This window comes from Chelon labrosus (assembly GCF_963514085.1).
Source record: "Chelon labrosus genome assembly, chromosome: 17".
Taxonomy (NCBI): Eukaryota; Metazoa; Chordata; class Actinopteri; order Mugiliformes; family Mugilidae; genus Chelon; species Chelon labrosus.
The window spans coordinates 24,966,989-24,990,507 of NC_140350.1; the positions used below are offsets into that span (position 1 = coordinate 24,966,989).

At 42.0% G+C, this 23,519-nt stretch overlaps 1 protein-coding gene across 1 annotated transcript; it reads right to left on the minus strand.

The window, feature by feature from the left end:
• Positions 1 to 18,833: 18,833 nt before the first annotated feature.
• On the minus strand, positions 18,834 to 23,079 carry LOC311503014 (microfibrillar-associated protein 3-like). The gene is made up of 3 exons (XM_084565498.1): positions 23,027 to 23,079; positions 22,096 to 22,372; positions 18,834 to 21,257 (listed from the first exon to the last, which is right to left on the minus strand). The coding sequence occupies exons 2-3, from the start codon at positions 22,325 to 22,327 to the stop codon at positions 20,506 to 20,508; spliced, it is 984 nt and encodes a 327-aa protein (XP_084421624.1). The 5' UTR covers positions 22,328 to 22,372; positions 23,027 to 23,079; the 3' UTR covers positions 18,834 to 20,505.
• Between the last annotated feature and the right edge of the window lie 440 nt (positions 23,080 to 23,519).

Here is a 23,519-nt window from a genome sequence, read left to right on the forward strand (position 1 = left end):
TTCTCCTGTCAGTGGTCATAATGTTGTGGCTGATCGGTGTGTATATATGCACCCCCCACATAATCAATACTTGCCTGTAAAACCTGCCCAGGACCCATCTGCCCCCTGCTGGATGTATCATGCTCTGCAGTCAGCAGCAGGTTTTTGGCAGCCATTTCCAATATGGCTGCTTTCATGGTTTGGCTTTCCAGATTTTTGCAGAGAAATCTTTGGTAATTTTGAAAACATGTGTGTAAGAATATCATTTACATTGGTACTGATATTTTAATATGAATATTTAGTTTATTGAAGCAACCTATAATTACTTTATACATTATTAAATGTTTTTAGTTTTTCATCTAACTGGTTATTTAAAGATGTTAAAAGCACTTTATTTACATTTATTTATTTCATATGTCAGGATTAAAAGAGTAAGGTGGTGATCAGTTGTGATAACCGTTTAAGTCTGAAGCAGACGTTCCATAGATTCACTGTGTTATCTTTTCTCGGTGCATTGATGTTTTTCCCTGTTTCTTTTGTAAATGTAATCAGTTTTAAAGACAAGATGTCAGCTTTTGTTCTGAGAACTCGTAATAGCCTGTTCTTCCTGTTTTGGTTATTTCACAGCATCCACAGCAAATATCGAATAATCCATGAAAATGCAGCCCTACTTAAAAGTTTCTAACAGGGCTTATTATAGCTGTCAGAACTGTGAAGCCGTTATTCCTTCTTCACCAGCTCCTATGTTAATCAATAGCCTGCCTTCACAGAGTGATCCAGCTTTAGGTCCAACTTAATGAGCTCAAGGGGTCCGGGTCAAATCCATCTGGCTCCTCAGATGTGATCAGCTCCGGCAATAACTGTCTCCAGTCGCCGGAAGTCATCTCCGCCGTGGCTATTTTTATCCACCGCCAGTGTCGTCTAACTCTATCAGGGTCAATTCATATTCTGTATACCACCTCATTAAAAGAGCTTCACAAAGGGATCGGTGTATTTCTCCTGCTTCTAATACTTATAATTGGCAACTATTACTGAGAACAACCAACTGAACTATTGGTGAAAGTGAAGCAAACCAAGAAATAGCTCTTGGAGATACAAATTAAATAGATACTTCAGCTGAAACGCTCTGGATTCAACACAAATAATCCTAAAATAAACTCACGGATTTAATGAAATAATAAAAAAAGGGGGGGGTGGGTTTGTTTGCATCAGTTCATCATTGACAGGTACAGCTCAATAGACAATAAGACTACAGGCCATGTCTTTGTCTTTTTCCCTCCAGTGTGATTGCTCTCACCTGTCTTGACTTTAGTCTGTAAGCTCCTCCCCTCATTAGTTTCACCTGTCCCTCTTGTCTGTGCATATATCGTCCTGTCTTCCTTTTGTAACTTGTCCATTTGTCTGTGATCCTTTCCTGGATGAGCTTGTGTTTCCTACCGTCTGCTGCTGAACTTATGGAGCTGTGAGACCTTCGGGTTAAATACAGAGAACAAAATGAAGGATCAGTAAAAGGAAAAAATATATTTTAGGACTTCATCTGCTTTTCAATGGCAGTGCTTTTCATTATTAAAATGACTTTTCTTTGTGTCCTGCATTCTTCCTGTTACACTTGACAATTCACACATATGTATGTCTTGTTAGGTTGACGTTATGGAGCACTCACTCTGTGGAGTGAAAACATTTAAAAATAAAACTGCTGACAATTATGTTAATTATGGTTTTCCCAATATTTACCATCACCATTTCATGCTCAGCTAATTAAAATAGTCATGACTCACCTCTTCCTGATTTGTCTCAGCACGGATTCAAACACTTAGGCCAGTCACCTGCTTAAGAGCTCCTGGAACAGTCGTGATCGTGTCGACTCTCGCAGCCGTCAAAGAAATGCTCACATGTAACAAATCCATTTTTCTGTTGTGGTTTGCTGTAGGTTTGATCCTTGCACCCACTTCATCTGTTCCACTTTATCAATATCAGCCACTGCTTGAACGAAGAGTGTCTCATATAAGCTGGTTTTGTTTGTGAAAGGATTCAGTAGCGTTCCCCAGCTATTAGACACAACAGCTTTCAAGGGTTTGCTGAAGCAGTCCCTGAGCAGCGCTGGGTTCATCTTCCTCCTGTTCTCCTCGCTTTCTATTAATCTGATTTTATCTCCTGAACTCTTTTGCAGCCACTGGTGTATTGAGTGGGTAGGCTTTCTGACGGTGCAGTATGGGGTCTTGCAGGGGGGCACCATCGGGGGTAGGGGACGGCACACGTACTTCTGTGCTGGGACCCACAGAATTAGGATTAGGGGTTGCTGCAAAAAACAAAGATAAAAACTTTCAATACATTTTTTTTGCAAGCAAACAGTTTGGATATTTAATGCCTTTTGTGATATAAATTTTTATAAAGAAGCATATCTGAAATTAACTTTGACAAGAAGAAAGCAGAGCCTACAAATGGTTGCTGGATGATAAATTGTTCCTGGACCTCCAGATCCCAAACATCATCTCACATATTTCCCAGAAATCAAAGAGTCCTCCTCATGTTCTCACAGATGCACCTGGTTCACTTTCCTCCCCCCCTCCAGTGACATTATGGTGCCGGGGCACATCACAAACACTGGCACCTGCCATGAGAAACCACTGAGCCTTCCTCTCCGAATTGCGATGGTTAATGTTTAATTAATGACAAAAGGCATTTCTGCAAAGGCAGGGGTTGCCTGTCAAGCAGCATCTGGATGAAAACAAACAGTCAGTCATCTTGATCTCTGGAGTCTCTTTGCCTCTGTATTGTGCTGCGCTGTCTGCCATCCATCACCGCTCTCTGCACAGTGTGTTCATCTGGCTTTGTTTTCCTCTCCCGTCGATTTAGGTGTCGACGATGAAAACATAACTCTCCTCCTTTGCATTTTGCAAACGCTGTGAAACGCGTGTGCTGATGCATGTGATGGCGTTTAGGAGTGGATGAGTTTATTGTGTGCATTGAGACAGGTGACAGTGTGCCTCCACTCATAAGCATATATGCGTGAATATGAGTGCTGAAAGTTTCCCGTATATCTCGACATATGGCGCTGAAGTAAACAAAAGCCAGCAGGCCATATGACTCCCTGCAGGTGCTGCTCGCTGCTGAAGTGCCTGCACTCCTCCAGATGTCATTTCACTTCTGCTGATATTTATTCTCAACCCGAAGCGACAGCACCCAGGGAAGGGTTCTCTAATTTAACACTGGAATGACATGTTTCTGAAGACACACATAAATGTCCCCACAGACCTACGGAGACCAGGGTGTCATGTCCAACAGCAGACGTTTGCAGAGGTGTGGGCTGCACACCTTATAAATCTCAACAACCTGCCATGCAGACCTGCGTGTCAAGCGAGCTGATTGGTTCATTTAGCTTCAGAGAGGAAAAGCAAACGTAAGCATACTTGAAATGAAACCAAGTGAACGTATCATGCACGCTCACCTGTGTGCACCCCAGAGAAGTATAATTCCAGCTTCTGTCTTTGCATATTAAAGAGTCTTTATGTGCATTTTCTTCCTGTTATGTGGCCAAGCTCTCTTAGAAATACTTCTGCAGACCAGATCATAAAATTACGCAAGGATGTTTTCATGCAAAGAGTCACAAGTCCCAAAGTAAACAATTCAAAATGTGAATGATCCAACTCAAGTTATAAACCATAGGTTAGTCCCACATGTCTTATCAAACATGACGTGAATGTCTTAAGTCTAGTTATAGTCAAATGACAGGTCTTTGCACTGAGACTGGTCGGTTCTTAGGCCCCGTTCACACCTTGCATTCACATCCGTCCTGGACAATCAGATCACAAGTGTCCAGCTCAGAGCACAGGTCTCTGGAGGTGGTCTGGGACATCCTGGGTCATATTAAAGATCACCTGCTCTTGTGTATGCAGAGTTTTGCCTCATTCATTCATTCATTCAACAAAAATCAACAATTATAAATCTTAAGTGATGCCTGTTGTTTATTATTAGTAATGAAAACTTCATCATTCAGACTCAGATTGCAGCTGGTACCTAAATAAATGAGCAAATTAAATTATTTAAGACGTGTAGACTGTGTGAGTGACTTCAAAGCTTGTTCCAAAATATGTATCAGGTCCCCATGTCATGACCCACATGGCAGTAGTGATTCATTAGGGACAGGAGCCGTTAAAATATTCTACTGCGCCCCCAATAATGCTGGTTTATTTGTATACAGAGCACAAAACTGAGATCTGATCTTATGTACTGGTTAGGGATGCATGTGGAGACACAATTTAATTCCTTGGGTGACAGCAGGTACCTGATGCACCTTGGACTGATGTTGATGCAACGTCTCAATGCAGCTAGTTAGGTCTGGAAGAACCGAACTAACGGTAAGTTGTCATAGCCACCGACTCCTTAGTGGGCGTCTCTGGCAAAACCTCACAGCATGATTGTTCACGGTGAAAATGACGTTAGACCAGCTCTTTCCTGGTAACCTCCAAGAAAGTCGCTAAAACCTCTTCCCCTTTCATACAATACGTAACACATCTAGGGATTCCTCAAGAAGTTCTTTTGCTCCCTCAGCATTCAGCGCCAGTTCAGTCTACTTGCACGATGCATTCCACGAACTGATGCCTTGTTCCAAGACAGATGTACCATTAACCTCCCATGTATGAAGGTGGCATTTTCTAGGTTCCAGGTTTCTTGGAACTGAATAACTAAGTAAATAACAGGTCAGTCATGTAGCAGCAATACTTCATGTTTTCTGCGCAATTACAAAGTTTACTGTGAGGCTCCTTGTGCACTGTGGCTCATGTACAATTAAATAGTTTCTTGGAAGATAACGGCAGCGCTGAGAACACTTGGCTCAGATTTTTTCACAGGAGTTAGACTAGTCAAAGGGAATGTTTGCTGTGCCCATGACTGTGAAGAAAGCATTTTGTAACATCAAGAGACTGTGCCCTTGCTCAGAGTGCGGTTCTGTTCATCAAGGCCAAATTGCTGTTTAAATTGACACATCTGGTGTGGATCTAAAAAGAAATGCCACACGCTCCGATCAAAGCAGAGTTCAGTCCCTTTGATTAAGCCGCACAAAACAGACCTGTAGTCCTTTCATCGGCAGGTTACTCGCAGCCTTTTCAAACGCACACTCTGTCGGGGACTTTGTCCTTCGGTCTACGTATTTGCAATTTAAAAAATATAACACTGTAGGACTCAAAAACTCATTACTGTCGTTTTTAATTGAGCTGACGTCTACATAACACTGAAAATGTTAAAGGGCTCCCCGAGGAAACACAATGATGAACAGATCCACTGTCATGAAGAGGAATGTCACAGAAAGCAAAACAAAAATCAGTCTCAATAGTCGCCGTTGGCTTCCATTCAGCTTCCCATTGAGAAATACCATGACCTCCCATAGCTATCCAAACAATGAGTACTCAAACTTGTGCTGCCGATAAACATAAATAATGAGAGTGAGTTTTTGACATGGGAACAAGTGCACAATGTGCTTGGAGTTCTGAGTCTTTAGAGAACCCGGTGAACTGGTTTAGCTGTCAACTTGGTGTCGGTGGGAAATTTCATAGAAATATCGTAGATTCAGTCCAACTGTATCACCACTGTGACTAAAGACGCAACGGAGGAAAAGAGATAAAATTGCGACATCTGAACACGATATCAGTATTCAGAGCACAAGCCTCCCCCAGGCCGCATTCATAAATATGTTATGAGCAGGGCCTGCCGCTACTATACAGTCCGGCAGTGATGGATATTCAGGGTGAAGGGGCTCTTGTGAGAGCAGCATGTAAAGGATGACTGGGCCAGAGTTAGAAACGCAACATTAACTGACTCCTCGGGATGCTCGCAGTCTGGGAAGTGAAGGAAACCCGGCCGGTCGGGAAATCAATATAGAGCACATCAGCATGTGAATCGGTGTGAGAGGGAGGGGAGATGATTGCCATATATGAATCACTTCAAACATGCAGCAAACGCACGGGAACGGACTCGTAGACAGCTGTACCAGACGGGTTTAGATGTGCATGTTGATGCAAGGTGTAAAAACACGTTCAATACCACAGGTGAAAGGGCAGCGTGGTGCACATTTCCACCCTGGACAGGTCTCCAGTCTATCCCAGCTGTCATTGGTCTAGAGGGGGGGGTCCACCCTGGACAGGTCTCCAGTCTATCACAGGGCTAACACAGAAAGACACTCACACCTACGGCCAATTTAGAATCACCAATGAACCTAACCAGCATGTCTTTGGACGGTGGGAGGAAGCTGGAGAACCTGGAGAGAACCCACGCAGACACAGGGAGAACATGCAAACTACACCCAGAAAGGAACCAGTCGGCCTGGATTTGCAATCGTATTTTACCAATTCAAATTTGTTCACAATTTAAAAGTTACTTAAAAGCAGATTTTTACAGTTCACCTGACTACTACCTGACTTCCTGACTATAGCTGAGCTCCAAACAGACTAGATGACATGCCCAAACTACAAAAGAGCTTTTCATTTTGTCAATGCAGAGTTGGTTATTTTTCAGTCCATTTTTAAGCTTTTCCCCTCTTGACTCTTTGAGTTGCAGCTTACGGAAAATCAAGCCTGAACAAGTTGACCCTGAGGTCGCAGCACTGCTGGTGTGGAGCACATTTCATCCTCAAGAATGTTTTCAAAAACAGAGACGGAGAAGTTTAGTTGGATAGGGTGAAGCATCAAAAGCAGGCCTCCAAAGCAACGAGTCAGGATAGTGATGGATAGTGTTAAATCGGATGTGAAAGCTTTGACTATGTAGTAGGGTTTAAACATATAATCACATAGAACATATGATCATGTAAAAAGGAAATGGACACAGCTATCTGACATCTAATTGGTAGAGCAGAACAGCACACAGAGCCAATCAGACCACATATGGTATTGTAATTGTTTTTTAAAAATGTACAGGAAATTGGAGCGGCTATAACTGTGACAAGTGATGGATGAAAATGTATTCTATTACTGGGTTTAAGGTCTATGTGTAGACACAGTGATTATCAGGAGGAAGAGCAAACCTGGTGCCGGAAGACGGAGCAGACGGTACGGTACTTTTTGGCAAAGGGCTGTGTCCAGCCCCATATATTAAAGAAGCACCACACACCATAAAAACTGATGGATGACACCATGAAATCAGTCTGAGTTTGACTGCGAGTTTGTATATTTTGAAGAATAAACTCTGCCTGCATCTAACTTTGACGTTCTCCAGTGATTCTTTTTGACTTTGAAGACACTCCAGACACCAGTAGACTCCAAGAATTTAGATTACTTGCTGAAGTAAAGAGGTACAGGCTATTACCTGGCCCAGCTCTGTGCCTCACATTTTTCTTCTTCAATAGTGGTGAGGCTGGACCAGACAGAAGTGTGTGAATGAACCTGACTCAGTGTCTGTGCAAACTTAAAATAATAAATCTTCCAAGGAAAGATGGCATCAAGCTGGGCTGCCCATACAACTAAGGCGGGATTTATACTTGACTGTTGCTGCAGAGAAGGTTTTGAGATATATGTTTCACCTCAACAACAGACGTACACTGAGATTTGAAAGGCTTTAATTCCATTTTTCAGAGTGATTCATGTAATTTTTTTCATTTATATTATGTTATAAACTGATGGTGGCCTGTACCTACTTTCATTTACGTCGCCTCATTTCCTTGAATAGACTGCCGCTGTGAAATCACCATGTTTATGCTGTTTCACTCTTTATGAGAGAGAGAGGGACAATCACGGTGGACGCATGGTTTGCAGTGAAGATGTCTTTGCCGGGTGTTTGTCTCTGAAAACGAGGCGGTCGTCATGTGAGAAGCTTTGTTCCCTTTGCTCTCTTTGTTGTATCTGCATAACAGATATTAAACACTGGAGTAGCTACACCTTTACCCCTTACAAATGAAATAACTGACAATTCAACTGTTTTTGAAACTGAAGTGCTTTCAAACATCTCTGTTGGTATGGTTGTATTTTTTTTTCCCCAAACAGGATTTTACTTTTTTATGACCTTCTTTTTATATTTTGCATTTTGGCAGGATAAAACAGTTTCTGTCCTTGCATAAACATAAAAAAGACGTAGAAGTCATTTCTAGAAGCCAGAATTCCAGGGGCGGCGGTATCTTGGAGAGTGGGACCTTGTTATATTATGAAACTTGAACACACATCAACATTATATTAACGTGTTTTAGTTTGACCCAAGCCCCGCCCACTAACATGGAGGAGGTGGAGCTTATGACATATACTGCAGCCAGCCACCAGGGGGAGCTCCACATGCTTTGGCTTCACTTTTGAGGAGCTGTCATGGCGTCCACCAATCACTGAAGGTCTGAGACAAGAGCCAATAGCTACCCTTGCGGGGTATCACCTGATTCAGGTGAGCGAGTGAACAGAAGTCATGGTGTCCACTTTTTTTACAGTCTGTAGTTTGAACTGAGTGGGAACACCTTTCCTGGGTGAGTGTGACTTTGGCTGGGAGTTGCATGGGGCTTCTTAGATGCCTGGTGGGAGGCATGTTTGGTGGAGTCAGACCACCAAACCAACATGTTGGTCTTTTGACGTTCACTTTAGCTTGGGAATGGCAATCACAATAAGTTTTCATTGTGAATACGCCATAGAATGCCATCTGATGTGAAATGGTCCTTTAGTGTTGTTTCTGTTCCTTTTAATCAATGGTGCCAAGTTATCTAATAAATCCACATTATCTACCAACATTAAGATATATGATATGGTGGCGGACTTCTTTAAAAAATTTCAAAAATCACTCATGGATAGGTGCTTCTGCTAAAATTAAAAACTCCTCTTTCGCCGGATGTCAGACCTCCACAGCTTGAGCTCCCTTCGACAACATTTTCTAATTGCTCTGCAGCTCAGTTGTCGGTTAAAGACATCTAAACCTGTGGTGTAAAGACACCGGGGAGCTCCAGGCAGAGTATTTATTTTATTTATTTTTTTAATGAAGCAAAGTGCTTTTCTTGTGAAGTACCACATGAGGTGGAGGGCAAAGGAAATGTGTTTGGAAGGCGAGTGTGTGTTCGTGTGCTTGGATGTGCGCGAGGCTGTCTGCCGTTTACGGGTGGGCGGTTTTGCTTAAGATTTTGTTTACACAAGCTGTTGCTCCCATGTGGCGTTTCTTCTCGTATAAAAGCTTCCTGAAAACTCAGTGTGTTTAAAAATGCTGCCAAATGAACAAACACACACTGACAGCGTTTGTCTGCGGCTCCATTCAGCTGCGGGACTCAAAACGATAAAACAAAGCCATTACAGCAGATGAGACGGGTCGCTCCATCCTCGCCAAGATCCATTTGAGCTTTGAGGGTGTGATTTTTCTCATTCAGGGAGTCACAGGAGCTCGGAGTCGGTCGAAAACCTCAAGTAAAAATGTCTCAACAACCAGAATTCAAACATTTACATCGAAGAAAAATGGACTGTGGATGCTTCTGGTCTTTTCTTTCCCTGTGAATCAGTGGGGCCAGTGCCACGTAAATTAATTGACACTAACAGAGAGGGGCCTCCCAGCTCTTCACCACTGTTTGACATGAAATAAGACATTACATAAATTGTCAATGTCATACAAGAGCAGCCACTCAGGGGAGCTTAATGAGACCATCAGAGAAATGAATCCAAGGCTGTGGATGTTGGAGAAATGAGGCATTAAAATGATGGGACGTCTCATGGGGATGAAAAGGGAAAAGACAGGTTTCATTCAGCGCTCAACAAGGACACTCCTTCAAATCATTCAACTCAAGCCTCATAACCTTGTCATCTGCTGCCATCTTCCCCGCATGAGTCCGCTCGAGTAGTCCTGCCGTGTTGGGGAAAGAAAAAGAAATGAAATTTTTGTAAAATTGGTGTTATTCCAACCTGTGTGTTTCACGGCGGATCAGCTGGGGTTGTTGGAGCCCACGAGCTCCAGTGTTTTTGAATAAATGTGAACCATTTTTCAAAAATAACCTTAGAAGTATGAATGTATGCTCACAAAGCTTAATCTGTTCCCAACAGTGAGACTCCAGACCCACTTTCCACTTCCAACTTCCAAAACAACTTCCTATTAATGGCTTACGTAGACGTATCGTAGTATTTCAGTTATCTTTCATTTTAAACATGAGGGTCCGGGTGTCAGGTTGGAGTAACCTTAAGTTCTTTGGTCAAGATAAATATCTTAAACACAGGAAGAGCAGCAATGCGGCAACCAGACACTCAACGACTGGATTTTTTTTAAAGTCGACTAATATATGGTGAAAGTCGGGTCAGTATAACCCCCACAAGACACCATAAAATGTTAATGAATTTCACAGAGATGCAGCAGTGAACCTCTGGTCATGTGATGTGGGTGGGAACCAAGTTGAACTCTACTACGAGGGGAAGCAATAAAGGCGATTACAATGGAAGTAAACGGTATAGTTGACAAATTGCGCATACAGAGTTCCCCCAAATGTTTACCATCCATGACATTCTGCTTGTTTCACTCAGAAACATTTGGGCTGGGAAATATAGAAGAGCGTTTCCTAGGTGACTAGAGTCTGGAATGTCCACTAGCGACAAAGCTGCTAGCTACAAGGAGATGAATGGAAGTGAATGGCTCTGTATGTGCATAGACATACATAGATAGACGCGACTTTGAGCGCTGCCGTCTACTAGAGCGGCGTGCCTACAGGGCGGCCATCTTGGAACAGGGCCACTCGCTCCTACAGTGCATTACATCTATGGAGGAATGGGGTTTCTACACAATAAAAGTGATCATAAATCGCTCAGTTGAAGTCCGGCATCTTTTCTTTACAATCCTCTGTCAGAAGCTAGTCTGCTGATAACATTAAGTAAAAATTGTATTTGGGTAGTAAAACCATATTTTTATCATAGCTACATGTGACGTTTTTAACAGTTCAATACGTTTTGAAATTGGTCCAAAATTCAGCGAATAATTCTACTTTGAGATTGAGGAGTACCTCTTTCCTTCGTATGTTCATGCACCGCTGCCTCTGCGAGCCCTGTACCAAGATGGCGGCGCTTTAGGCACGTCCCTCCACAGTCAATGTCGCGTCCATCTATATATGTCTATGTGTATGTGCACCAGGCTTTTGTGAGTAAGCCGGGCTCACCACAAGCAACTTGGTAAGTTGGAGTGAGGTCAGATTAATTGCTTGGGGATTCAAGGAAGTTCCATTATGTTTCTTGTTTGTATATTTAGCATAGCTGCCCTGTTTTACTGACCTACAAACTGACTGTGACTGTGTATTATACAGGCTAAATGTCTTACACAGTTTACTTCAGTATTGGTGTGAATGACCTCAAATCACAGCTGAAAATAAGCACTTTTAACTCACAGTCATCCAGTGACTTCAGTTTTAATGTGCTGCAACGTGGAGACAAAATAAGAGAGCCATTACAGTGCCACAACTTCACAGACTTCACTGCTCCATTGCTTTCCTGAAGCCTACTTAAATCATGGAACAACACAGCATGAATGCAAACAGTAATTTGTGTATTTCCGCGATGCCAACCCACACATTCATGCATAGTAAACATGTTTGCAATATGTCACATATATCTGAAGATTGAGCACAGACTGTATAATTGACTCTCCAGTTGCCATGACCTAAATATGACAGAGTGGTATTGCCATGCAGCTCATATGGAGACCATGTTGGCAAGGTATAAATTAATGCTCAGCAGCCTGGGACTGCCTTGAAGGCTTGGCTTAGACTGATTTATGTAAATATAAACAGAGCTGAAATCCTTCATTTGAACAGTGGCTCGAAAAATAACTTGGAGTCATTACATTAATGTCATCCAGAGTCTTATTGCACAGAGGAGCACATCCCACCTGTCTAAAAAAAAGAGATGGAGGAGGAGGAAGATGGTCAATAAATATTTCATACGTTTCATTATTGCATATTTATAGTGTGTCTGCCACTCTGTAAATCTGCCCAAGTCTGTGCTGAGAAACAATCTTTAACCCAACAGGCACAAAGTCGAGCCATGCGGAGCAGGGAAGGGCAAGTCGTCTAATTTAACCATCCTGCCAAGTGAAGACCCACACAGCCGTTACTTCCAGCTTAATGACTCCAAGGGCAGAATGTTTTTCACTGATCTAGTGTGGTGTGAACTTTGTCTTTGACGACACAAAACAGAAGAGTCGCAGCACACACGACACACTTGATAAATTACACTGAGTGATGAAGACAAAATGATATATCTAAACAATATATAGGTCTAAATTGGTTTTAAAATGAAAGACGACATTAATGATCATCTTAAAATTTGTTGGAGCCAAAAGAAACATGCTTAAGGAAATGAAAGTCATACAAACCATGACTGAAATGCAACAGTAAGTCTCAGTTGGTAGGACAGTTCAGCCTTTAATGGGAAGCTGTTTGGAACTAACGTGCAGCCTGGGAGACAGCATGACTCCCCCCCTCCGGTCAGAACATTTTTACAGCAGAAAGTTGGTCTGGAGTCGCTGATTATGTCAGGCCACCAACGTTGTCATACATTCATTCATTGTCAAGGGCTGTGGAGCTTCATTTGTTTACAGCTAAATGTGTTAAGGAGTTTTTGTTGTGCACAGACTGTAAAAAGAAATGGACGACACTTGATCCCAACTGGTCAAACTGACGCTAGTTTTCCTTGGCTATGGACGGCGCCATCTTGTGAGTCCGGAGCAGTGAAGCCACGATACTGATCACCCACCCACACTTCCTCCAGACCAGGGGTGTCAAACATACGGCCTGTGGGCCGGAACCGCCCCGCCAGAGGATCTAATCTGGCCCGAGGCATTAATTTGCAAAGTTGATCATAAATGTTTTGTAAAAGGATAGCTCAGTATATGTAAACATTGCACTAAAACAAAGGGAAACATTTGTCGTTATTTATAGGTTTTCGTACTATAACATTTCTGGTCCGGCCCACTTTAGATCACATTGAGCTGTATGTGGCCCCTGAACTAAAATGAGTTTGACGCCGATGCTCTAGACCCACTGGCGTTTTCCTTTGGTTACCAGCACCAGTTACAAAGAAATGTTGTATTACACACTGCACTTGTTAATTTATATTTATTTATTCCTACAGGACTTCTTCACAGAGCGGTTGTCAGTGGCAACTGTCAGTCATCATGATGTCACGTCTTCTTTCTATGGCGTCAAATAACTAAAATGAAACTAATGAGAAAAATGGACACTTGAACACACATCAGCATTATATTAACTACCTAAAATTCTTGGTGTTCTTTTGTTTTTTTGTATTTTCGTGGCACTTGGACTTTGATTGGACTGTTGTATATTCCTCAGTCTTTTTTGCAGCAGTAAGTTTGATTAATGTTGTTTTGTTTCCTGTTCCTGCCTCCTCCTGTGTCCACATTTGGACCTTGCCTCATTACATAAACAGCAAGACATTTCTCTGAATAAAAGTCAACATGTTCACTAAAAACCAATCACATTTGAATGACACTACACAGAAAACATTTTTAATTTTACTTGGAGCGTGTTCTCACCAAAAGAGGAAAGCAATATTTCAACTTTCCTGGCCGGCAGTCCCTTGTGTTTGTGAAATATGACTTTCTGCAAACTGTTTTTACCCGAGGAGCTCTGAGCATGACGCAGAGACCAATTCATTTCCTATGGCACAGCGGTGTGTCACTTCACAAGACACAGGGGGATTCCAGGCGCTGCTGGACTGACAGCAACAGACCTCTAACTTTAGGACTCACATTGTTGTTTGCATCCAGTCTCCTACAAACCAAGCGTCGGTGATTTATTTATTTATTTATTTTTTTCCAAACCTTAAACAAATCATCTGTGTTTTGTATGGCGACAGTTACCTACTTTGTTATTTGGTCCAAATGACTCAAAGGGGAAATAAGGAACAAAACAGCATTGTTCCAAATTACAAGTAAAGATGGACTCATGTACGGAAGCAAAAGTGAAGACAGACGCATGAACTCAGTTGGATTTGAAGCCTGTTGATTCCAAGATTGGATAAAAGTAAAAATGGCAACATGACAGGTACAGTAACTCTGTTGGCTGCTTTTAAATTACAGGCTGGAGCAGAGAGCAGGCGTCGCAAAAATCATTACAATTCCCTTTCCTGATTTGAAGAACGATGGTGTAAAATAAGGCTCCTCTGTGGCAATTTCTACACACCCCACAGCCTTCATTTAAGTCACTTAAGTATGGTCTGGGTAAGAACCACGTAATGCAAGAAATTACAGCCTGCAACCAGCTCTGTTTGCTGCTTTTGGGACTCAAATTGCTCTCGGTACAAAGTACAAACCTGGAGAGCTGAATGGAGGCAATTTCCTGCTCCACTTTTGTTATTTCTTGGTGTACACTTTTGAAGATAAAGGACGGGTCATTAATAACACCAACATGATTGTGGCTTCAACCAAACGCTTTGTTGTCTGCTGAGGAAATTAAATCATCAGTCTTATAGTGAGTCAACAGAATGCCAGCTGTACATGTACAAATGTTAAATTCACCTACATCCAAGTACACAATTCAGCATAATTAGAGAACATAGTTTCTAATGATTAGGAATTTGTGGATTGGTAATATGACCAGGCTAACACTAACCCTGAGAAGGTGGAAAGAGTGTTCTGATGCTGAAACTCACCATGGTCTTAGTTTGCTAACAGTTTTTAGCTTTTTATTTGATTTATGGTTTACGTAAAAACGACAAGCATCCGCTAACGCTAGCAGAGGAACGGTCCAAATCCTCTGGACAGCAGTTAGTTAATGATTTAACCAAACACCCTGTGGTAACAGAGAGAAGGAGGCTGCACATCAACTATTTGATAAAGTTATTAGACCTTTAGCTGCAGTACACGGAGAAGAATTCAGAGAAATACTGCATTTTCTTTTTAAACCTGGCTACACTATCCCATCAACAACACGCTGTGGAGTACTATTAAATGCAATTGATGGTGCTGAGGTGCTGCATGTTTTTATACAGGCTATACATATCTGCAGCTCACAGTATGAAGCACATGAGCTGTCTGTTCTCAGCATATGTACAGCAGAAGTACAAATGGTTGAGAAAGAAGCATTCAGAACAGCTCAGGCATTTACACAATGATAATGTTGCCTTTGCCTTCTATTCCAAAGCCCAACAGGAGTCTGACCTACAACTCTCAAAGCTTCACAGACACACAGTCGGTCCTACTGACTCCTTCCTGGTCACAGTCTCTCAGTGTGACCTTGGTTTGGTTGACGTCATTGCTCTCCACCTTCACACTTCCAGATGTTTTTTGCTTTTTGCAGTACGTACCGTATCTGTCAAGGGATGCAAGGAGCCTTCGGAAGACCCCAGCACCTTCACCCTGGTCCCACGCGTGCTGCTGTAATGGTGCTACAGACATTATTTCCCATTAGTCCTTGAAGGGCTGAGCTGCGGGGAGCAGCGAGACCCTGCAGAGAATCGGGTCACAAGCAGCGCGCCATCCTTTTGTTAGCACACATGCTGCCCTCCAGAGCTAGGCCTTGACCTAACCTGGACCATCCGTGTGTGCACATTTTTTGTTAGAGGTTATTTTAAAACAGGACGTCGGAGTTTAAAACCTACATCTACTGAGAATAGGTTGCATTGACTGAATATGTGCTGTTTACTATGGGTGCAGTTAAAGCTCTTTAAAGGCCGTAAAAGAGCCGTTAAGAGGATATTTTAAATCACAGGAGTGCTGTGGGATAAATAAAAGATGATCTAATCTCATTTTACATCTAGAACATAAACTAATGTTTGCTTGGTTCACTTTGGCATCAAAGAACTTGTACCCCAACAACTTCTGCATGAACTGGAACAGTGTGAGCACATCAGTCCTCACTGCATTATTGTTATTGGCATTAGTGGCACGCAAGTGTATATAAACCGATCAGCCACATCATTATGACCACTGACAGGAGAAGTGAATAACATTTAAACCATCTTGTGACAGTTCAGTTTTCTGCTGGGAAACTTCTGGACCTGGCATTCATTGGTGTGGATGTTACTTAGACATGTAGCACCCACCTAGACCAGACCAGGCACCCCCACCCCATAGCAATGACACTCCTTGATGGCAGCAGCCATCCCCAGCAGGATGCAGCCTGACACAGACACACACACAAAGACACTTTAGGAACAACTAAAAAAAACATGAAGAACAGCACAAGGTGTTGACCTGGCCTCCAAATTCACTAGATCCCAAACTGATCAAGCATCTGTGTCAAGATAATCGATCCACTGTTAATGCACGGTTAATAGTGGAAACTTGAACTATTTGAAATGTGCTTTAGATGTGGTGTTGAGGTGTTCTCCTTTCTGCACTGTACTTGGTTCTGTAATAAGATGAGAACATTCTGGCATGACCTTTGTGACACCATATCCAAGATTATGCATATTGTATTCCCTTTAGATCCTGAACTGAGTCTACTAGGTAATCTCGGAATAATCACCGGATCCTTGACGAAATTCCAAACCAAATTCATAGATACTGCTTCATGTGCAGCCAGAAAATGTATCGCTTTGACATGGAAATCTGATTCTTCTGTCCTTATTCCTTAGATGGTCCTTGGAAATGAACAGTTACATAGCTCTTGAAAAAATTACATATAATATAAGGAAAGGATAGAAAACCTTTTTGAAAATTTGGCAGCCATATCTAGACCATATAGGCGCATCGTTGACGACTTATGAACTCTTTATCGAGAAATGAATGAGCACCAATTTTGCACCCTCTTTTTTTTTCGTGTTAATTTGTGTTATGTATGTTTTGTGTTCATAAATGTAAAATGTATCTGTACAGGTGTCAAGTGGATTTAGTGTGAAGCTGTGGTTCGGTTGCTGATCTATAATAACAAGCCTATTTAAGCTGATAAACGTAAAGCTACGAAAGGAAAAAATAAAGTGAGTTTGTCCTCTTCAGTTAATAGTTATCTAACAGGACAACACTGCGTTGGGGATCATGCCTCTAGTCGTCATCAGCACAGAGTCCTCTCTTCTAATGGACAGATATGATGAGCACTGCTCCCACTGTGTCGTCTAATTTGTCTTCCTCCGTCCTTGTGGTTTTCTTTTTTTATCCGTCTTGTTCCTTCTGGCTGATTTATAATAAAAATTAACAATGATTTTCTTTGAACCCAGTTGTATGAGCAATTTAAATTCAAGATGACCAAATGTACTGTCTGAACCATCCATTTAGGTAAGTATGCATGAGGAGGCACATGCTTCAGTCGGTGGAAGGATCTATTCTTTGTCTGTCACACAGACAGGGAGCACCCTTTTTAGCCCAATCAATTCATTTGGCCTACCTCAGTGACACCGGAGCATTCTGCAAACATCCTATCCTTAAAATCTTCCTTCGCCCTCTCCTTAATCGTCTGCTTTGGCTTCGGCACGATGAATGATTGCTCGGGCCAATCAATTCTATTTAGATAAGCTCGCCTCCAGAGAGGACAGGAAAAGGAAGACGGATGGATTTTTCAGAGTTATTCAACACGGAGGCCCAAGGTTATTGTTCGGGATGCTCGCCAACTGGGTATTGCACAGGTAGGGCAGACTCGGTTGCTCTGTTCCAGGAGATTAACCTCCAGGAAAATACTATACGCATCGTGCAGGGTGAGCTTAATGAAGCTCCAGCGAATGTAACCACAGAGATGACAAATGCAAGGAGAGTGTACAGAAAAAAATGAGCCTCTATGCATGTGCAGCCATGTGAAGAAATAAGTACATGCCATGGAAGTTGTTGGCATTTTTGACATATTTGAACAAGCAGACACAGATCCACTGGGATTTATTCCAATAATTTATTACAATTCATGGAAAAAGTAAGTAAACTCTCAGGCTGAGAAGATTGTATGGTTTCCTTTAACGCCTGCAGATTCTGAAATGACATTCTAGGGTTCTCACACACTTTATTTGTAAATTAAACTGACTGCTCTTGGTCTGAATTCGCTGTAATTTTAAATTTGGAGAAAAAGATTCTTTGTTGTTCTACGCTGGGCACAGACGGATTTGAGCCCTCCATTCATGCCCACTAGCTCAGGTTAGTGAGCAGCCACGTGCGGTCCCTGGGCAGCTCTTCAGCAATCGATGCCAAATGGAAAGTGCTTCTCATTAGCTTCACCCTCGCACATTTCTTCCCATCAGTCCTGGCATTCAAACTGATGACCCTCCAGTCCCAGGCCCGCCTCTCAAACCACTACGCCAGAGCTGCCAACCAGCTGCCAGACTTCAGAACAGCAAGGCCTCAATGTCAGAAGTTTAATGAGACGCGATCCACCTGTTACTCTCTAAGGAGGTCCTAATCATTGGACATAATCTGGGAGACATGATCTCAATCTGTTGGATGTGAAGATGTGATCAATGTCTTGTTTTCTCTCTTGCATCAGATCAGCTGCAATATCAGTCACAATTTCTTGTATATGTCGTGTGATTCCTTGTGTCTGAGGTTTCTGTAAAACCGCAACAAGTCACGTCAAAAAACTCAGTCTGCTTGATTCAGTCGGTTCTGCCATATGTGCAGCACAAACAGAGGACTGAAACTGTTACTCTGAAGACCCACGGTGCAACAAGATGAACACTAGAAATATAAATCAATAAATATAAAAACCAAGGGATGTAACAGATTAAAGAGCCAATAACAGATTAAACGGCAGCTTTCCAACCTGAAATCAATATTTAAACCACGGAAGACACTGAAATCTAAAAGTCTGGCCTCAACGCGTCACAGCAGTGAATCTCTCCCTGTCTGTATCTCTATCGACGTCTCTTCAGGAGTGATGTAAACTGTGGATGGTCCACGGTTCACAAGTACAGTAAAGATATCTTTAACCCAACAGCTCCACTTTGTGGATCATTGGCACTGTTACAAGAACTGGAAGAAGAAAAGATAACCAGACATGTGCATGAGTTTGACTGTTTATTGTAAGTAATGTGTTTTTTTATCTTCTCCAGTTGTTCAAATAATAAAAAAAATAAAAAAACGTTACATTCTGTCATCTTCACAATTTGACTTTTAGACACCTTTAAATATGAAGCCACATCAGCATTTACAGTAACAGGATTGAACTATGTACACTACCTGGTCAAAATAAAAGGTCCCACACCAGATTTATTTCCATCCAGTGTTGCATTCATTTCTCACCAACATCTTGTATTGATGATGGGAGAGTCTGACCACTGCACAAAGCCTTCTCCAGCACATCCCAAAGATTCTCAATGGGGTTCAGGTCTGGACTCTGTGGTGGCCAATCCATGTGTGAAAATGATGTCTCATGCTCCCTGAACCACTCTTTCACAATCTGAGCCCCATGAATCCTGGCATTGTCATCTTGGAATATGATCCATTGATGGAATAACCTGGTCATGGGTGTAAGATAATCACCCATGCAGTAATTATCCAATAGGAGGCTCCTACCTATTTGCTTTATTAAATCTAGGTGGAGACTTTTTTTGGCCAGGTAGTGTAAATAAAATAATGTCAGAATTACTCTAAAATGTTTTAGCTTTCAAGTTTCACCACTGAGTCACTTCATATAATTCAGTTCCACCACATTCTCCTTTGAGACACGGTAAAGAAGCTTTAAGTTCAAGTTTCTCATCATTTGTCGACCTCTGACTTGAATTTAGGAACGTACAATTCCTCATTACCACAGAGTTCTAATCTAAACTATAACATTTAAAACACTTTTAAGTTATTGGAATATAAAAAAATTATCACTAGTCTGGTGTAGCCACACTCAATTCTTATCAGAATATGAGTCTGGTAACGCACCATTTGGATTTCATTATGGTGCATTTATCAACCCAAACAGAAAAAAAAATATATAATGTAAAACGTAAAATAAAATGTAAAAATAAACAGAATTATATTTTGTCTCTTGTTGAAACACTCACTTCAAAGCAGAACCTGGGATTAATAAACCGCCCTCGTATCTGACAAAGACCAGAATAAAGCAGACATGTGAGACAGCTATCAAGTCTGCAAGCGCTGCTTCAACGCCTCCTACTTTTGTCTGCGACTTTCAAACGACTGACGGGAAGCGCTGATGTGAAAACTATCGACACAATGAAATAAGGATTCGGTAGCATCTTTTGGCTCAGACTGTCAAAGCAAACCAAAGTGAGAAGCAGCAAACGACACGTGAAGGAGCGCTGATATGTGCTGCTGATTAAATTAAACATTTTGAAAGTGAAATTCAGTTTGGCCTTTTTTAATGTAACAAAGTGTTGTCATCAGTTTAAAATTTCAAAGCCAGGACCGGCTTAGCATATTAGCCTCCAATGTCCCTGATTTAAATTTAACCTCTGTCAAATGAGATTTTGAGGATTTGTTGTTTCTTAAAGAAAAGTTAGACCCATTCACTTCCTCCATAGTCACTGGTTTTAGTAAATGTGACTGCAGGCCAGAATTCTTCAGGTGGGGTTAAAGTTGTTTTTAAGATTTAGAATAGTCAGAGGACAGGATGAAATCAGATGAGCAGAATCAGAATGTGTGAATTTTAAATGATACCCAACACCACAGTGATTTCCTCATCTCTGACCTTTTACTTTCCCACCAGATACACGCTGGACCAGTTTATATGTTGCTCTCATAGGACACGCTTGTTCGTGAGCCTGGCGTGAGCACACCCAGGCATATATTGGACTCCTTATCCTCACTGAAGTCGCCCTCAGAAACCGTGTGGACTGACACTTTGACGTCAAGGGATTCATTGCCTTGTCTTTCACTTGAAAGGAGTGCCTGACACACCTCCTGCTCCTCCTCCTCTCCCTTTGTGCTGGTGCAGGGCGGCCCTATAGCCTGCCTGTTCCCTGGCATCCTGCCCGGCTGCACGGGGTCGGACGCAGGGACCTCCGCGCCCTCGTCCAACGTCGTGCGGCAGTTTAGGATGAGCGGCGGCAGAGGGACGCTGCGCGCCAGGTCCTCCATGTGACGGGCGAACTCCATGGTCTTGTACTGCGTGACCTTGGCGAACTCCAGCGTCTTGGCTGAAGTGACGATGGGGATGCGCTTGGCCACCTCAAATGCCTTCTGCAGCTTTTCCGCGCCCTCAGTGCGGAAGAACTCATTGATGGCCCTCTCCGTCTCCTTGAGGTGGCTGCTGACCATGCACAGCCGCGTCACATTGAGGATCATGGTGATGGTGAAGGCCACCAGGCACACGATTACAAAGTAGATCCCCAGGCCGCTGTCCGTGTAGGCAACACGCAGAGTGATGGTGTAGTTTTTGGTGCCGTTGGAGGCGACGCAAGTGTAGCGGCCGCGGTCTGCGAAGGAGACTACCGTGATGTTCAGGGCGCCGTTCTCTTCAATCTGCCACTTCCCACCTGCAGCCAAAACAGACGAGAGTTTTAGATTCACCAAAAACCACAGAGACACTTGGAAACTTTCTCATGAAGGGCAGAAAATCTTTATCATCTCCTCAATCAAAGTGTTTATTGTGAAGCATCAAAAACATTTCCGCAGGTCAACAAATCCAGTTAGCGCTCATTGCTTAATGCCATTTGAATTCCTGAGCGCATAAGCACACAAAACACTACCTGATGAGATGAAAGCAGTTTTATGCATAATATTGGAATAAACAAACACCTGATTTATATTGGGAATTATTGTGTCGACTCTCAAACTTCTTCTAGATTGAGTTTACAGGTGTGTGGAAGCTTGAGCTGCATGAAAACACAACACAAACAAAAGCCTGCATTCAAATCATTATGTTTCCTCAACAAAAAACGGAGGTGAAAAATATTATGAAACTGAGCAATGGTGACAAAATAAAGGAAGAACAGCCAGACTTTTTATAAAGCTGTACCAAAGGCTCGTCATAACAATAGTTTTGTTTGTTTTTAAAAGCACATTCTCAGTGAACACAGGTCTGGTTGGTGCATTTGATGGAAAAATAATAAATGTATGACCAGGTGATGGACATTTTCAGGTGAAAGGAGTATCTAGTGTGTTAAAACTGGCCGTAATTACATGTAATCCTTTTTTTCCAGCAGAAAATAAGTACCAGCTTAGGCAGATAGATAGTTTTGAACAGTTAACTTTGAGAATGATATGTTGTCTGACTAGAGAATCATCAAATCGAGGTTGTTTTAATGATCAACCTCCCTCTTGATTATTCAGATTATTTCCTTATTCAGGTGTTCCCTCTACCAGCATCCTCACCCAGCAGAGGTCCCTTAGAGTTGTACCACTTAATGCCACCAAGGCTTCCGGTCACGTTGCACTCGATCAGCGTGCTGGAGCCCTCCTTCGCCACGACATCTTTACTGGAGGGGCCGCTGGCCTGGAGCATGGAGGCCTCTGACGCGTTGTTAGCTCCATCTGCCGTCCAGCCTCCGAGCAGCAAGACTGCGACGAGCAGGTGCAACAGGTTGTGACTCTGAGGCGACGACATGCTGAAAGGGTTTACGGCTCCTGCTCACATTTAGACGAGACAAACCTGCAAAACAGGAAGAGTTCAAGTTTATGGGTCATCTTGCAAAACCTGAAACCATTACTTAATAGTGTCTTCATAACCTCATAACATAAGACCATTTAAGAAATAAAGACCTCCTAAGAACATCCGTTTTATTAGATCCTTCTTTTTTTTATTTTTATGTAGATGTCTTCTGAGGAGAATGTTTAAAACTCATGTTCAATCCGAGAGTTTAAGGCCAAAATTTCACTTTTGTCTTCTAATTTTACTGCCGAGTGTGTTAATGTCTTGCTTTTCTCTCTTCTATTAATTATAAACTTTTCACACTTCATTTATAATTATTTTCTGTAGTGATTTTTAGCTGGAATTAAGTCTTGTCAATGTGCTAAGCATTGTTGGCCCTTAAATGAAGCCTAGCCTAATAGTTAATGGTCAGACACATAATTATTATTATTATACAGCAACGTCATTGGTGATTTAAACAATTACAGTTTGTAATGTTGTCAATTAAACACTGAAAAACAAACTTCTATCGAACATTTGTGTTTCGGTCAAATATTAAACAAGATCATTCCCACGTGTCCCGGATAGCGACCACAACAACAGATTCTCAATCAACGTACACACGAAAAGCTTTTTGCAAATAAATATAGTTTTCACGGAATTTTTGTTATTTACCGTCAAATGTTTAAGAGCACAACGAACAGGTGCCGTACGATCCGTTCTCTTCCTGGTTCAGGTAAGACTGGGTGGGCGTGGCCTGTTGTCAACACCTTCTAGTACACTGGGAATAAACTGTGTTAAATCATAGGGCTGTTTATATAATAATAATATTAAAGAAGAAGAAAAAGAACATATTTTGAAATAGGAAAGCTGGAATCTACTCATTTTATTTATTTTTTGTTCTGAATTATTTTTATTATTTCAATTATAATTTATTTAATTTAATTTAATTTCTATTTTATTTTCTTATTTTACGACATGGCTATGTGTTTTATTTTGAAGTTTCCGGAAGTGCCATATCTCTACTTCCTGTCAGCGCTACTGAACTAGAAAGAGACACCGGTAGTAGGACTCCATACTTCAAAATAAAATGACAAAGCCGGCGCCCGACGCAAATGAGGGTGCTTTTTAAAAACATTCAAGTAATTTTTCTGGGATTATGTAGTTC